Source organism: Lynx rufus, unplaced genomic scaffold, assembly GCF_022079265.1.
Source record: "Lynx rufus isolate CCGP_SWC_20201006 ecotype Redwood Valley unplaced genomic scaffold, mLynRuf1.p SCAF_15, whole genome shotgun sequence".
In the NCBI taxonomy this organism is placed as follows: Eukaryota; Metazoa; Chordata; class Mammalia; order Carnivora; family Felidae; genus Lynx; species Lynx rufus.
In genome coordinates, this window is record NW_025814829.1 from 28104553 (window position 1) to 28122236 (window position 17684).

The 17684-nt window shown below is 51.4% G+C and overlaps 1 protein-coding gene across 1 annotated transcript; it reads right to left on the reverse strand.

Moving 5' to 3' along the window:
* Window positions 1-1525: 1525 nt before the first annotated feature.
* On the reverse strand, window positions 1526-12436 carry FCAMR (Fc alpha and mu receptor). Its single transcript, XM_047076411.1, has 7 exons — window positions 12398-12436; window positions 9493-9565; window positions 7870-8013; window positions 5021-5359; window positions 3132-3891; window positions 2379-2497; window positions 1526-1775 (listed from the first exon to the last, which is right to left on the reverse strand). The coding sequence occupies exons 1-7, from the start codon at window positions 12434-12436 to the stop codon at window positions 1594-1596; spliced, it is 1656 nt and encodes a 551-aa protein (XP_046932367.1). The 3' UTR covers window positions 1526-1593.
* Window positions 12437-17684: the final 5248 nt, after the last annotated feature.

Consider the following 17684-nt stretch of genomic DNA (forward strand, 5'->3'; position numbering starts at 1 on the left):
CCTTATCTCTCTATCTCTTACAGGTTTTTCAGCATTCATGAAAATGGTGTGGAGCAAGGCCATAGTGGTGTCATTGATTTATTTTTAACTAGTTTTGCTTTGATACATTGTTTAGCAGTGACAAAGTGGAGAAAGCACTAAATCAAGGTTATGAGCTCTCTTGTCTGAGCCTTCCTCTATTCCTAACTGGGTTTAAACAACTTCCTTCTCCCCCGCAAGGCTTCAGTTACCTCACCCTGGAGTGGTTAACTTCTAAGGACCTTTTAGCTCTGAAATTCTGTGATTCTATTTGGTCAGATGTTTTCAACTTCCCTACGTATCCAAAACATTGGGGTCTCTCTCACCAAAGTTGAAGACTAAATCTCCATGGTTTTCTGGGGAGAGTGTCCGGGTTCAGCACCAGCTGTGAGGATGTGTTAACAAAGTGTTTCTGGTGTTGCTGACAGCCTAGGAGGCAGGGCTGATCCTTCTGGAAATGTCCACTTGACAATTCTCAACTTGACATTGGAGACTTCCTTTTCTTTCTCTTCCATTGCTCAAAGGCTGCTTTGCCCAAACATGAAGTTCAGACAGTTGGTTAACAGATTCGGCAAAACAAAAGAGCCGATGTAATGCCTGAAAGACGGTGGGACCAAGGATGGAGTGAAAGTTCCCCAATAGGCATGGGATGAAAAGGTTATAAAAGCAGAATCCACATAAAATTCCTTCTGGCCACCTTCTCTGTCATCCACCCCCCTCCCTCCCCCAAATGGTCATTTCCCAACTTCATCAACAGTCCTTGATCTCAAGGATTCAGAAGCCGTTGAACAAGAGGAGCTTTATGAAAAAGGTGAGAATCTACTGAAAAATACCCTCCTCGCCCATGAATTTAGGAAAATCCCAGAAAATTTTGCCTAGGTCAAAAGGTGTGTAGCATGATGACTATGGGCCCAAATGTGGGGGGATGATTTGAGGAATGGGGGTTGTGCCTTTTCGTTTCTATGGAGAAAACACCTGCCTATGGAGTCCTCCAGGGGACTGGAGGGGAGTGAAGGGGGACTCAGAATACCTCGGAGGCCACTGAGCCCATGCCCTCTGGTCAGCCGTTCAGCACAAATACTTACTGGGCGCCCTACTGAATTGGAAGTTCTCTGGGGACATAGTGATGTGGGTCAAACACAATTACTGCCCTAAAGGAGCTTAGAATCTTCTTGAGAAGGCAAGCCTCGTGTACGTGAATATGATTAAATAAATGTGTGCAGCAGGCTGAATGCTAACAGACCTGAGAAAAGGGGATGCCTAGCAAGGAGTAGGAATGATGGCTAAGAATTCGTAGCAATTGGAAGCCTCCTCTATTTTCAAACTCCCGGAAATGGAAGTTCCACGCTCTCCTAGGTGACCTCCGCCGATGTTTAATGAATCCTTTCTTGCAGCCTCCTTTGAGTCATATACCACCTTTGGCTGTGGGAAATGCTTGACTTTCCTAGGCCCAAGGACGGCCAGCCTCTGTTTCCCCAGTCCATTTGCTTCCCTCTGTATAGGTGGAGGAAGGATGAAAAAAGGCTGAAGTCATGCTGTTTCGTCCTGGCTCTCTTTCCACGGGGACTGAACAGCTTATTGTTCCATTCCTTGGGGGCCAGGGTGCCTCTCGGGGACAGTCAGACGGGCCTGAGGAGGAGACTCATCCCGGAATATCTTCCTCTCTACGTGGGGCAGCTGGTCCGGCTGGAGGCTCAGTTCCAGGAAATGCGTCATCTGAATCAAGGTGACCCCTGCTGTCCCTTCTGTCTCCTGAGCTGCACAGACACAGAGCATGCCGTGAGGATAACTGGGAACTGCATGCGATTCCCTGAGTACCCCACCCCCCAACCCCTACAACCTGCCGGGAACTTCCTGACACAGATGAATTGCAACTGAGCCCTTGGATTGAAAAGGATTGGGCCAGGCCTTCGAGGTCCTGGGTGTGAGCACCTCAGCCTCTTCCACTTGCTCCCGGAACATCTCGCCCTCTCTTCATCAGAGCTAAACACCTCGGAACACTCCCTTGAGGAGTACGGAAACCTAGCCGGAAGACGCTTTTGGCTGGGCCATGAGGCAGAGGGTGCAAATGTGGTCTGCTCCCCGCACCTGGTCCCTGCGCTCCTGTTGCCTGCTGCCGGCATGGCTCATGCATTTCCCATGCCCACCGTTAGCTTATGGCTTGCCATCCTCTGAAAGAGCTTCTCCTTCTGCCCGGGGGTGCCTTTGAGGCATAACTGATTTTCCCATTTCATTGAGAAACCAAGGCCAGGACCGGTTAAATGGCTCTGTCTAGAATTTAGCACTTTTACCAGTCGGGACCCCACCCAGTCCGGAGGGTGTCCGGTGGGAACGAGCACTCCCTCCTCGGCTCAACTCACAGGTCCTGTTTATCCGGAGCCTCCTTTGCAACAGGACGAGAGCCACAAGCGTGAGGGGGAAGAGCACCGTAGAGACAGGAGTCAGGATCCGAGAGATGTTTTTCTCTCCTGGAGAAGCCCTGGAGTGGAAGTAACAGGTGGGGATGAGAAGAGTGCAGGGGAGGGCGGGCGGGAGCTGGACAGGAGACTGAAGGCCATTCGGCCCTCACCCCTCGCTTTACAGGTGAGAAGCTGAGGTGAGGGAAGTCGGCTCCCCTTATTCCCACGGCGGGTTCGTAGCAGAGCTGGGACGGGAGCCCCCATCTTGTCCCTACTGCACCGCGTGTGAGGCAGGTGGGGGCCACTCTGTGTCACCGTGGGAAAGAGGACTGAGTGAGAGGCAGGGAATCCACCCTGGGCATGGGGCTCTGCCCCATGGTTTCACGGTCTTCCCCTGTGGCTTCAGCAAGTACCTCCCCTGTCTGGAGCTTTTGTTCCTCATCTTTTAAAAAAAAAGTCCCAAAGGTTCCACCTAAATATTCTGTTACTCTTTTGTTTTGATCTTTGCTTGAAAACCACATGAAAACACTCAGGGTTTCTTAGCAAGGAGCCTTGAACAAGGGAGGGTCTGTGATGTTTATGGGCCTTGCCCTTTGCTGTCCTGAGGTGACAAAGGGAGAGAAGTGAGCAGGTGGGGGGGGGGGGTGGGCGCAGAGGTCAGCCCAGGGAGGGGCGTGCCTGGAGTAGGGCAGAGAGGAGGGGCTGGGAGTTTACCTCTTCATGGAATACCCCTTGCCCAGGGGCCTCCTGGGCCCAGCTGCCGGGGCCTGGCTCGGTGTTGCTTGGGGATCGCTGTATCCAGCAGGCGTGTCTAGGTCCCCTTCGGTAGCTCCCTCCTCAGACGCCACCTGTATGCTGGAGGGCCCCAGGGTCCACACGCGTGCAGCTGGGGTAGTTCTTTCAATGGAGCCCAGGGCTTGGGGCTTAGCAATGGCTGTTGCTTCTTGCAAGATTTCCTGCACCCGTTTTTCTGAGACCAGAGTTGTTGGCCTGATGGTCCCTATGACCTTCCCAACTACACCCAGAGCTGTTCTGACCCTCTCTGCTTCTTCTTGTGGCCTATCGGCCTCAGTAGTTGTTATCTCCCTCCCTACCTCGCTGGGCCTGCCCGAATCCCCTACCGAGCCGTTGGTGTCCCACACCCAAACACCTTCTGTCGTATGGGACATATCTCCGATGGTTGAAGCTGAACTCTCTGGAATGGGGACTGTTGTCCGGACAGAACTCTCTACCCGACTACCTGTCCCTAGAGCTGCTGCCCCAGTTGTTCCTGGGGTCTGCCTGCCCTCAGCGGAAGCTGTTGTTTTCCTGGTTTCTGGAGTCAGAGCAACTCTGTGGAATCCTGTTCCTTGTCTTTCTGTCATCCGGGAGGTTGCTGGGGTCCATCTGTTGGCCGCCGGTGTTGCTGTTCCAAGGGATGCCACGACGAGCTCACCCGCAGCCAGAGTGGGTGGGGGGACGGCGCTGGAAAGACCTGTCAATGGCGGAAGGAGACCGCATAGGAAGGCTCTCCCAGCTGCCTACAGGATTTAGCAAAAGATCCCAGGCTTAAAGTGTTTGCCCCAAGGAATGCATCCTCATTAAGCAACACAGTCTTGGGTCAATATGTTGGATAAAATAAAAATAGGGGAAAACCGGGTGGAATCTCTAATCTTTTTGCAAATGTTGACATTTTATGGTCCTTTCTCTCTCTCTCTCTTTTTTATGCCCACAGTCTCTACTGAGATGTCCTGCATGCCCATACTGGCCTCTTTCCCACAGCCCACCACATACGGGTCCTCAAATAGAGCAGCCAATCTCAGCAGATGGTTAGAGTGACATTGAACAAGACAAATGCAATCCCAGGCGCTGCCTCTCTCCTCGTCTTCCACTGCCTGGGCGCCCTTCCCCAGGCTCTGGGTGCCCGATTCTGGGTCACTTCTCTGGAACCTGCCACACAGAGCACGGGCCTCGAAGCTGTCAGATGTCTGCTAAGGGGCTCGGTCTCAGGAAGAGCCTCTTTTGTCCCGCATCTCTTACCTGCTCTGCTTGTCTGAACAAAGAGACACCATGCGCCTAAGAAGCCGTATTATTCAATTCAACTTCTTGGAGTCCTCTCCAAAAACACATGCCACAAAATGTGGGGGGATTTGGGTGAGGCAGTCTGCATGCATTCATTTTGGAAGTGTTTCCTAATATCTACCTTCCCGAAGGTAATTTCTTTCTGAAATGAAAGCCTACTTTTTTTTTTTTTAGTTTATTTATTTATTTGGAGAGAGACAGAGACAGAGCAAGCAGGGGAGGGGCAGAGGAGGAGAGAGAGAGAGAAAGAGAGAGAGTCCCAAGTAGGCTCTTCACTGCCAGTGCAGAGCCAGACATGGGGCTTCAACTCACGCAACTGTGAGATCACGACCTGGGCCGAAACCAAGAGTTGTATGCTCAACCGACTGAGCCACCCAGGCGCCCCTGAAAGCCTACTTCTTAAAGTCCTTGCCCCACCCCCAGCTTTTCCTCATCGCTCCCCTCAGGTTTAAGGGCCTCTTGGACCGGACAGTCTTCTCCCACACCTTCTCCTTCCCAGCATTCCCCTCACCAGACTTGACGCACCCGCCGCCAGCCCGTACCTGCAGAGACGGTCAGATTCATGCTGAAGAAGAACATGTCGTTTCTCTTCCCAATGCCACAGCGGTAGCGGCCCACATCATCCGGGGACAGTTGGGACAGCCTCACCACAAACAAGCCTCTCTGCGGGAAGTCTGCAAATGTCACGCGGCCACGGTAGCCAAGATGAGCGTAGCCGGTGGTGGACACAATGGTGTGGCAGAACGACGTCAGGGGGCTGAGACGGCACCAGTACTTCCGCTCGTATACGTTGATGGCCAAGGGGGCATAATGGCACTGGATGGTGACAGTTCCCCCCGGCTCCCCAGACACCAGCCTCGGGCCCTTCAGTGCGTTTGCGTCTGCGGGCAGAGAGAGGGAAAAAAATGGTCAGAGGGAAGGGAGATTCGCGAAAGGTCACGGTGGGGAGGTACGAGCCCCAGACTCTGTCGGAATTAGGGAATAGGCCAGAAAAACACCTTTGTGAAAGTGAGGCGAGGAAGAATCAACATAGAAATGTCAGAGCTTAGCCCCTAGATCGGGAGCACCCCAAGATACGGAATGCAGCTGTATCCAGGGCCCCATGTGAGAGACAGAAATGCAGGAATACTCTTTCCAACTGTTAGCTGGCTCCTATCATGTGCCAGACTTTCTCCTACGAGTCCGTCCGGGGCCTGGGTCAACATCTGACAAGAGGGCTGCAGTCTGGTTGGTGGAGTGAATACACAAGAGATAGTTTGATGGTAAGAACAGGTTAGTGTGCTTTCCCCCCGAGCGGAGAGGGTGCCCGAAACACCGGTATCCCGGTCCACTTGGTGGGTACATCCCCAGACCGGTGACTGGGGATGTGTTCGCCCCCCAGCATTTTCCGGCAGAGGGTAAACAACCACATGCCCCCAACAACGCACAGCTGAACGGGCCTGCGAACACACCCGCCTTGGTAACAGGTGGAAATCGTGGTTGAACCTGCCCACGGCCTGTTTACTGAATGACATCAACTCGCTCTGGGGCGAGCAGAAACAAGGCTTGTCGTGTGTCTCACTGTCTCTTCACACGGCCTCTGCTGCTTGATGAATCGCAGGCATAACCTCACTCGTGGTAACTCTCACGGTCTCCCTCGGATGGGGAAAAAGTCCAGCCTGGCCCAGGGTGGTAAGGTCAGTCCAGTCCAACGACTGGCTGCCGTTCCAGTCTCTTTGCTCTACTCCTTCTACTCAAAACTGGTGCTTAGGCCCATCGGGGACTGGGTACAGAGGAACAGAGGGGAAGGTGAGGCACAGAGTTGTGCTCTATTCGCCATGCTCTCTGGGCACACGGGCGGCGAGAGCTCTTCCTGGGACTTTTGCCTCCCAGACCTTTCCATGGCCTCTGGCTGCAGTTCCCTCCCGGCAAGAACTGTCTCTCCGACTGGCCCTGCCTGTTGCGTATATCCCGAGGTCTAATTCTAGAAGACTCAGGGCCATAAAAGCCACGACTATATCAATATTCACGGTAGGTGTAATTTCATGACGCATCACCAACTGTGCCGCTGTTAATCAGGATAAGTGGCAATTTATCATTGAGAGTCAAGAATATTCAGTTGCAAACAAGGACCATCTCAGGACAACATTGGTAGTGCCCTGATAAAGTGTTCGTGCCCTAGCTTTCAGGAATTCTTGTGATCCACTTGTGGCACACACGAGACAATCTTTGGTATGTCTCTTCCACGAATCGGCAGGGCGGGGCAGTCTGACCTCGCTGTAGAAAGCTGATTGAGGGGCGCCTGGGTGGCGCAGTCGGTTAAGCGTCCGACTTCAGCCAGGTCACGATCTCGCGGTCCGGGAGTTCCAGCCCCGCGTCGGGCTCTGGGCCGATGGCTCAGAGCCTGGAGCCTGTTTCCGATTCTGTGTCTCCCTCTCTCTCTGCCCCTCCCCCGTTCATGCTCTGTCTCTCTCTGTCCCAAAAATAAATAAACGTTGAAAAAAAAAAAAAAAAGAGCTGATTGAGAATCCTTAACCAGGGCCTCCTGGGTGGCTCAGCTCAGGTCATGATCTCATGGTTTGTGAGTTCAAGCCCCACATTGGGCTCGCTGCTGTCAGCGCAGAGCCTGCTTTGGATTCACTCTCTCTCTCTCTCTCTCTCTCTCTCTCTCAAAAATAAACTTTAAAAGAAAGAGTCTGTAATCAGCTCTTGCAATCAACATTTTTTTTCTTTTATTAATACCAAATTTAACTTGCCCTTAAGAACTCAGTAGATTACTGATCAGTAGCTCCTAGTTATAATAATTAAGGTATGTATGTTATATTATGTATAATTTGGAATGTATTTGGTATGTATTATATGTCATTTGGATTTTTTTTTATTTTTTAATGTTTTATTCTTTATTTTTGAGGGAGAGAGAGAGAGATAGCGAGAGAGAACGCAAGCCGCAAGCAGAGAGAGGGGCAGAGAGAGGGGGAGACAGAATCCGAAGCAGGCTCCAGGCTCCGAGCTGTCAGCACAGAGCCTGATGCGGGACTCAAACCCATGAACCGTGAAATCGTGACCTGAGCCGAAGTAGGATGCTTAATGGACTGAGCCATCCAGATGCCCCCATGTCATTTGGAATTTTTATTAGTCACCTATGGAAATTAAAGAAAGAGCCAGCACTTTAGATCAACGTGGTGCCCATCTGGGGCCCCTGATGCAGATTCTCTGCCCTTCAGTGGAGACAGATGCCCTGAACTCATTCACCCATCATTTCCCGGCAGTCGTCTGTGGCTATGGCTTCTCCCAGAGAGGAGCAAGTTGGGGGGGGGGGGGCTGCAGATGTGGGGCAGCCATGGACCAGAGACCGACTCTGTCTGAGAGAGCACAAGAGGTTTGAGGCAGGACAGAGGGAGAGTCATTGCACCTGCGATGGATGTCTTCCCTCTCCCGCAGAGGGGTGAGAAAGGAGTGAGTGTTTCCTTGGCCCAGAGGCGGGGTGCAGAGGGCAGAGAGACGGTCCGCAGGCATCTGAGATGGGGTCTTCTCTGTGGAGGGGTCAAAGCAGAACCTGGGGCGGAGGGAGGAGATGGGCCATCAGGGGACCATCTAAGTTCACAAATGCACCCACCAAAGAAAGAGCCAGCTCTAAACTCCTGCCAGGCCAGAGAGCTCCAGGCCACCCCAGCAAGCAAGAGCTCCCCGTCTATTGCCCCTCCTCCCTTTTGCTCCTGGGACCCTGCTGGGGTGACGAGCCCCAACTGCCAACATGGGGAGGAGGCAGAAGAGAGGAACAGAGAAGACGGCCACCGCGTCCCCCCTGCAGCGTCTTCCTGACCGTAGGCCTTGGGTAGATGATGGGGCATATCGTTGAAGGAAGATTAAGGGGCCAACCAAAATATTTAACTGCACACTTAGAACTTCAAATTTAGCATTCGAGAGTGAAAGAAATTCAGTCAGAACTCTCACCTACACTAATATGTTAACAGAAAACTCATGGGCCTGCCTGAGTTTTCATCTGGGGGCTTTGGTTTCTATGGAAAAATTTTAAAGGGGCTGGGGGGAGATTAAAATAAAGAGATGGTCTGATTATAGTACAGAGTTCTTGCTCCTGTATTAGCTACCCTTGATTCATTAAAATTCTGATTTGTTTGGGGCGCCTGGGTGGCTCAGTCCGTTAAGCATCTGACTTCGGCTCAGGTCACGATCTCGCGGTTTGTGAGTTTGAGCCCTTCGTAAGGCTGTGCTGACAGCTCAGAGCCTGGAGCCTGCTTCGGATTCTGTCTTCCTCTCTCTCTGCCCCTTCCCCGCTTGTGATCTCTCTCTCTCTCTCTCTCTCTCTCTCTCTCTCTCAAAAATAAACATTAAAATAAAATGCCGACCACAGCACATAGGGCCATTTGTCATCTGAGCCGGATCTATACCTGGCCAGGCTCACCACACCAGCCTGCCAGCACCTATTGGCAAGATTCTGTCTTTCATCCACCCGCCCTTAGCGCAGGGCATACGGTCAGCCCTCCATAAATGTATGTTGACCAAATCAGTAAATGCATAGATGTAAATTTTATTGACCCATCTCGTTTCTTTGTCAACTCCAAACTGTTTCATGTAGGACAGATCTGCACCTTTAAGCCCTTAGTACTGGGCCTGGCACTGAGTGTTTTTTGAATGAGTGGGAATGAGCCCTCTGCCTGCCGTCTTTTATACACAAGCCCTGGAACCCTTATCTTGCAAATGCAGCCGACTTTCAGCCATCAACTTGAATGGAAGAGAGCAGAGATAGTGGGCGTAGCAAGACAGTGAGTCTTCTAGAAAAGATCAAAACAGGCATACGCCCTCTCTCTTGCCTCTCCCCTTCCCCCTGGGCCTAGATCTGACCACTCCCTGGATCCACTGCAGGGCCTTGGATCCCCGGAGAGAAAGCCGGGGTGTGCCCAAAACTTCCGTGGGAGCCCTGAACGCCACTGAGGGCCCGCCAGAAATCTCTGCAGCCTGGAAGGCACGGGGCTCATCCCGCAGGCTCTGAGTCTGGGCTGGGTTTGGGACTCACCTTGCAACAGGCACAGCGTGAGGAAGATGGGCAATTTCCATCCTGCCCTCTGCTTGGTGACCTGCAAAAAACACTGCAGTGGACGAAGCCTGAGAGGGTGCGGAGCAGGGAGACCTGGGCCGAGCCCCTTCTCTCTCCAGGACCTCAGTTTGCTCAGCGCTGCGGCTGGATGGGCTACATCCAACCAAGAGCAGGGCGGGAACTGCCCCCTCTGAGACCAGCGTGACTCCATCTCCCACTCCCAAGCACGCGTGTTTGGCCTGGGTCACCACCACCAAGGCTACAACGTCCCTACCCTCGGGGTTTCTGGGTTCAGAAGAGGTGGACTCCCCCTGTAGGATCCCAGCCCCCACACCCGCCTGCCAGCGTGGAGCTCCGAATTTGGGGCAGTCACAGAGAGTGGAAAGACCACACACTTGAAGCTTACACCTAGCCCGGAATCTGGGGGGGGTGGGAGGGGGTCAGTCTCCTCTCCAGGGAAATGAGCAAATGCGTAAAGGGGGTTGTTGCACAAGTGAAACTCGATTGTGTCGGAAGTGCTGGCAGTGTTCTCCATGCAGAGCAGCAACCTCCCTCTTCCCCCTTCCCCCTTCTATTTTGCGGAAGGAGAATTGATTCCTTCAAGGGAAGCCTTCTGTTTCACTGGGCGTGTACCTCCGGTCAGTAACAAGGAGTTAAAAATGAGCTATCGGGGGTGGAGGGGGGGGGGGCGCCTGGGTGGCTCAGTCGGTTGAGCCTCCGACTTGGGCTCAGGTCACGATCTTAGGGTCTGTGGGTTCGAGCCCCACGTTGGGCTCTGTGCTGACAGCTCAGAGACTGGAACCTGCTTCGGATTCCGTGTCTCCCTCTCTTTCTGACCCTCCCCCTTTCATGCTCTGTCTCTCTCTGTCTCAAAGATAAATGAACCTTAAAAAAAAAAATTAAAAATGAGCTGTCGGAAAAAGCAATTGTCTGCGTGACTGCCCTCGTCTGTCTCTTCTCCACAACGTCTAGAAAGCCCTCCCTGTCCTCCCGTCCACACTGATCTCCTTCTGCTCTGGTCTCTCCTGCCGGCCTGGGGTGGGACTTTGCGTGTCATCTCTGCCCCCCAGGCTCTGGAACAGGATGCAGGACGCTGTAGGAGCACAGCACACAGCTATTGTGAACGGACCACTCCCGTCACAGACACCGTACTGATCCCTACTCAACAGTCTTCCCTTGTCTGCTGATTATAAAGACAGAGATTGTACATTATACTTCATTTGTATTCCTCCTAGGGTTTTCAAGGATGCTTTTTGATTAATCAAAAATCTGTGCTTTGAATCTGTCTACTGCCTACAGTTCTTGGGACCTGTAAAAAAAAAAAAGGCAAACTAAAGTTAGCCATCACTGTCTCCTTCCTCCTCTAATCCCTGCCTCACTAATGTTGAGGATTGGAGCAGACAGTCAGCGGTCTGGGCCATGGGCAGGAGACGCTCACCCACCCCCTCTGGCCCAACTAGACAAAGCCATGCGAGGCCGCTGGCCAGGCTGGGGCATAGACTGAAAGAGGAGAAAAAGGAATGGGGGAGGCAAGAAGTAGGAGGCAGAGAAGAAAAGAAGGGAAGGGAAGGGAGAGTAGAGGACACGAGGGTGGCAGGCTCCATGGGTTGGCCCTGGAGCTGCAAACTGTCCACCCCAGCTCGGCTCTGCCCAACCAGCCCCGCCCCCCGCCAAAGCCTTGGCTTCTCTATCCAGGTAGAGCCCCGAGACTGGCTGGGGTTGGAAAAGCCCTCAGGCTTCTCATGCCTCCTCCACGATGCCCCCATCTTGGGCAATGCCATGGCAGCCATAGGCCCTCTGTGCCGTCCAGAGCTTTCTGGCTGCCTGCCCTCCCCCAGAGGCTCTCCAGGTGTGCCTTCGCCTAATCTGTTTGTTTGATTAATGTCCACCAAGCCCAGGTTCCTAGGGCTGGTTTTCCCAACGCACTAGGTGCTGACACAGCACAGGTTGAGGTCAAAGTCTGTAGACCACACCACCCGCTTCCTCTGGAGTCCCCTGGGGCAGCAATCTCCAGGCAGGAGCAAAAGCCGCCTGGCCTCGGAGGGGCAATGAGGAAGCACAGAGTGTGAGATAAAAGGCCTCCGGGGTGCTATTAGCCTTGATCCGAGGCTGAAAAGACTATATTGGAGGAAATGTCTCCAAGTCCCCCACCCTGCCAATGACCTTCAGAAAGCCTTTCTCCAGGATACAGAGGGCCCTAACTCAGCAGCCTGGGGCTACAGGCCTTTGTTATAATGCACAACATCTTAGGGGGTGAGGGCCACATGGTGGGGGGGCACTCTCATCCCCTGGTCCTGCCAGGAAGGACATCTATCTCATCTTCAACACAGGCTGCTCTACGACTCCCCGGATCCCTACTGGCCACCCCCTACCCACTCCCCCACCCCCCCCACCCCCTACCAGGCCCACTCCTCTCCTATTCCCTACCCCTGGGGCAGCTGACAAGAAAGAAATGAGCCCCTGTGGTACAGAGGGAAGTGCACAGAACCAGGACTCAGGAGCTTTTGCTTTGCCTGTGGCTGATGGAATGACCTAGAACAATGCATCCTTGTCTCCACTATAGCAGAAGAACTTTGTGGATCGCCATGTTTCCTTCTCTTTCTGACATTTGTTGGTTCTACATTACTTAGGGCCTCAAAGGAATCTTGCACTCTGGTGGGAGGGAGAGTTGAGGGGATCAGGAAAGCCGGGAGGTGGGAGGGCGATGTTGCAGCCTGGACCCCACAGACCTTTCCTGGCCCCCTGGGAGTGAGCCCGGCCTGCTGTGGGGAGAGCCCCTGAATGCATGCTTGAGAACTGCTGCAGAAATTCACCACCCCCCACTGGGAGACAGGACCCCAGCCTGGGGTGGGGGGGTAGGCGGAGGGGGGAAGCCGCATCTCACCTGTCCTTCTCCGGGCTTAGCTGAGGCTTCTCTATCCATCTCAGCCCAGAAGTAAAATCCACCCGGACTTTTCTTTTTCTCTGTCTCTTTGAGATGCTGGTGTTTGGACACCTTCTAGCGTCTTCCCTCTAACCTTGAGACTGAGAAGGCAGCACCGGAGCGCTGGAAAGCAGCTGGGGCTATAGCCCCGGAAGCCTCAAGTGCGAGACGTAGTTGTGCCCCTCGCCCCTCCACACCTGCAGCGAGTCAGGGCACATCGGGCCTCGGCTTCTAGTTCTTCTAGGGGGGAGCCAGCCCTGGCTCCTTGTGGTCCTTCCTGTCACTTACTCTTGAAGAACTCTTCCAGGGATGGTGACAGTGGCATCAAAGAAAACACACGGATCTCCGTTCTTCCACTTCTCATTTCCCCTCCAGTCCAGAGCCCCAGATTTTTCAGGATGCCCCAGTTTAGCTGACCCCTGTAGGGTGATGATGAGACAATCTGGGGAGGGGAGAAAATTCAGGAGAGGAATTCCCCTATGGTCTGGCTGGGCAGCTGGTGCCTTCTGCTGGCCTGACCCCTTAGGCTCCCAGGGAGAGCCAGTTCGGGTCACGGACTCCCTGCTCAACTGCATGCCTGACAGTCGCTAATTCATGCTCCAGCCAAAGCACCGTCCAGGAAATGAGATGACCTCCACGGAAAGGAGCACTGACACACGGGGCTCATCCCGAAGGAGGAAGGACGGCCGACAGGCTTAAACATAACCCCAACATTTTGCTTTGGGAAATATGTCATGGGTGGGCTCTTTTCCTCGTAAGGGATGTAATGCCTACCTCTGTTGGTTCTAAAAGAAGGTCCTCACCAGGGCCCCCAGAGAGCACCCTTGTGCCAGGTAGAAAGGACACGTCTCCTTTAGAAAAATCAAGGCGGTTGACATCTTGTTGCGCAATAATTAGAGGTGGTAGCTTGTTTGGCTCATGCATTCACCCTTCCAGGTTTGGAAGACAGTTTGGGGAGTAGGAGCTGTGTCCCCGAGAGCAATAGGAGAGGACAAAAAATAATACCGTGGGATGTCTGGCGTGTGGCTGGGACAAGGTGGTCTCGTGCACGTGTGTGTGCCAGATTCTGTGTGCACGGAGATGTGTGCTGCTACCCCGGGACTTGGTTAGAAGCTTCACATCTTCACCAACACCTATCGCCTCTCATATAAGTTAGAATACATCTACAAGGGAAAGGGCATCCCCTTAGCCGTGGCATGCTTAAGTAGCGCACAACCCGAAACACTGTGCATGGCGGCCCTGCTTATCCCCGGAACTGAATGGTGGAAAGAGAGGGTTAATACTTGGCCAGATTTTCCATTCCCAGCTCCTTCCGGAGCATCGTGGTTGATCACATAGACTTTGGAGTCAGACTCCTTCCAAGTTAATATACCAGCCCTACTTTTTACTAGGAAAGCGATATGGGTGAGATTACTTATCCGTTTTAGCCCCTGTTTTCCTAATCTGAGAACAGGAGCTAATAGCACCTCCCTCATAAATTATTTGGTGGATTAAGTGTGACAATCCATGTAATTTAACGTTCCTGGCATGTAGTAAAATATCGGTAAATGTTAGCTGATAATATTAATAGCTTAGCTTACAGCGACAGAGAGCAGGTGTCTTTTGATAATCAAACCCTCGAAAAAAGTCCTTTTTGGAGGTTTTCATCTATTCAGAGGCCTACCACTTTCTTTCTTTATTCTTTCTTTTTTTCTTTTCTCTTTTTGGCCATTTGATCATTTTGGCATTTGAAAGATTAAAAATAAGTCAATTTTTCTCAGGACATGTTTGGATCGATTTTGTATTTTTAAATAAATGTCGGGGCACCTGGGTGGCTCAGTCAGTTGAGTGTCTGACTTCAGCTCAGGTCATGATCTCGTGGCCTGTGGGTTTGAGCTCCGCCTTGGGCTCTGTGCTGACAGCTCGGGGCCTGGAGCCTGCTTCGGATTCTGTGTCTCCCTCCTTCTTTGCCTCTCCCCAGCTTGTGCTCTCTCTCTCTCTCTCTCTCAATAATAAATAAATAAACTTTAAAAAATTATTTAAAAAATCAATAAATGTTAGTCAAATCATATTGTTTTATAAACAATGCAGTCATTTTACATCCTTAAGGATACCTTTTTCTAGTTTGTCTCCTTTTGAACACTTTGGAGACTTTTTGATTACTGAAGACATAAGCCATAATCAAGTTCAATTGGTTGTAAAGCACTAGGCCACTTTCCAGAGCACTGACCGAGAGCCAAGATGGCCCCCTGTCTGAAGGAGTATGGAAGAGAAAACTTTGCACTAGCTACTCTTAAGAATGTAAATGAATTCTTTTGCCTGCCAGAAAGCCAAAGGAAGTCTCTTTACATAGGTTTCTGACACTGTGACCTTCTGATTCCCAGTCCCAGACTCCAGAAAAAAAAAACTAAGTGAGACCAAACGTCAGATCTGGGAAGAGTTTTACCCATTCCCTGCCCTCCAATTCCCCAATCCCAGTTTTCATAAAGGATTTTATTTGCTAAACAGACACACCGGATTAAAAATCAGAAAACAGAAAACTAACCAAGGCAAGGAAAGCCAGTTGGGCTGTACCACAATCTGTATTCTCTTCCCTCTCCAAAACATGTTGTCTAATGAGTAAAGAGTGATATATAGAGACGCTGTAGGCGTCCACACAGCCGGTAGACAAAGCTTATTCCTCCTTATACATGACTGCAAAGCTTTCTGCTTGCTCTACCTACGTATGCAAGCTTTTTCTGTCCTAGTTGTTTGCGAAATAGACACAGCCCTTCTCCCCCTCCCCGACTCAAGCTCTGGTCACAATACTGGATGCTGAAGAAAATGTTGTTAAAAACACTTGGATTATTAGCACAACCAGAAGTCCTTGATCACTTACTTACTTAGAAATTCGTAGAGGAAGGTGAACTATGAGACTCGCCACTCCTCCAAAGGATAAGAGAAGAAAGTGTGTAACACCAGCAATCATTTTATAATGACATTTAGGAGGTTTTTACGACCTCCACCATCATTTGGCAGCTAGCAAAGATGGCAATCCAGCCACATTCACAGCCCTCCGAATACGGAAGACATCCCAAAGGCAGTCTGGGGGGTGCTGAGATGCTTTAAGTTCATGGACAGACCACTAGGAAAAGCACAGAGGAAAGAATCCCAGGAGATCATTTCACAGTTCACAGGAGTATAGCCGAAGACCTTAACAGGAGCTCACATCAGGCTGTTGGCATAGATCGCTGCAGAAAATCATGAGCAACAGCTTTTAGCACAATCTTTCTGGAGTGATGCGTTTGGGGATCGAAACAAATATATTTCTTACTGATTGGGATTATTTCATTATGATGCTACTTGGAATAGACATTGTCCTGGGATAATGAATCATGAGCCCTTGCAAGATGGAAGGGGCTTCAAATAATTACCTTGCCACCAAGGAGGCAGTTGGTCTCCTCGAGGAATGGTGTTATATGGGGGGTGGGAGGGTGCTGCTCTATTGCTGGTGGGTTGGATGGTCATTGGCAACAGGGCTAAACTCAGCCTCGGTTCATAGGAGCCTCTGCAGTTTGTGGGAGCCAGGGCATAGCCCCATCCCTCTAACTGTGGCTACGTCCCTCCTGTGTCCCTGGTACCAGCACCATGGTGGCCAGTGCCTGGAGTTGGCTGATGTCAGATGGCCAAGTCGTTCTGTCTGCTTGGTAATTCAGGGTCTCTTCCATGGTGGGCACTCTCTGGTGGGCATTAGCATATGATGCAAAGAGCTTTGCACTTCATGCCGCTCCCATACCCATCCACGTGCCTCCAACCAATCTTTCAATCTTTGTCTATCCAGGCCTCTGTCTATGGCCTAACATCAGGCCATTTTTCCTTCCATACAAAGTAAAACGTCAGGTACACTGCCCAAAGTTCTGCCTATCGGAAGGACTTTTTCTTGCCAAGTGGTTTTCAAAGCCACTCCTTGTAACATACGTACTGTTCACTTTCCCCTTGAACCCACATATTGAGCCAGCTCATCCATAAATGAAGCTTGGGTTTTTGCCTTCCTCTGCCATGCGGTTCATCAGGTCTGCTCCTACATGGCCCTTCATGAATTGGTGGGGGGGGGGGGTGGGGGACACTGGTGCAACAGTGGCAGCTGAAGTGAGGCCGGGCTGCGCACTTATGCAGCTGGCTGGTGTCCTCAAGCCCTTAGTGAGTCACCGCTCCCAGTTATGATGAATTGCTGCTGGCCTACTGACCTCATGACTTCGTGGATGTAATAGCTCTCAGCTCATGATGGGCAGCTCCAGATGCACACTCATCTGGGGTCCTGGGGTCATGTACTACATCTTTACCAGGGCCCGGTATCATGCCAAGAGTTGTTTTTCCAAAGACACATTGATCTCCCTTGCAGATGGCACGACTTTGCAAAAGAAGCCCAGGGGACTATGTGACCAAGTTGTGATCCCTCCACTGGGACTGGCCATAAGCCCCACACAGCATCTTTCCCCAACGCCTGTACCTCTGATATTAAAAAGCAGGGTTGCTTCCACATCAGCCTGGACGTGCTATGGAGCCCTTCTCTGCTCCGGGCCCCACTCAAAGGGAGAAGCTGTGAAATCCTCATGTAAAATAGAGCCAGGAATTCTTGAAGGGGGCACTTTCACGCATGTACCATATTGCAGCCTGCTTCACCAGTAGAGAGAAGAAAGGGAAAATTACTTGGACAAGGGAGGGCATTTTTTCTCACAGGAATTTATCTCCTATTTTGAAGAAAAAGAAGGAAGATCCCTCCCTGCCCCCAGCAACAATGTGCTGACCACCCCGTATAGCAATGAGAACCCGCCAAAACCTCCAACACTGGCTCTTCTCCAATGAACTTTTGTTTAAAATAACCCTCCCCAGTTTCCTCCTGAAACCTAATAAAAGCTGACCTTCCCTTTGTCTCTTTCAATTTGCCTGTGGTTCACCATAGTTTGCCTGTCCTGAATTGCAATTTCTCTCCTATTCCTAAATAAACTCATTGGGCTGGTAAAATAACCTGCCATTTTGTTTTTAAGGTTGACAAAACATTTTATGCCACTTAGTGCGTGGGCTAGAGAGGTACTTCCGGGTGTGCTATGTGCCATCTCCAGAACCAAAGATGCCCATCAGGTATGTGCTTCCTTCATTGTGGCAGGAAGTGCAAGCTGTAATATCTTGTCTTTTACTTGGGATGAGATTTTCTGGCAGGACCCTGATCGTTGCACAATATTATTGCTGTGACAGTCCCCAAATCTTCATAAGCTTATGTCCCATTCTC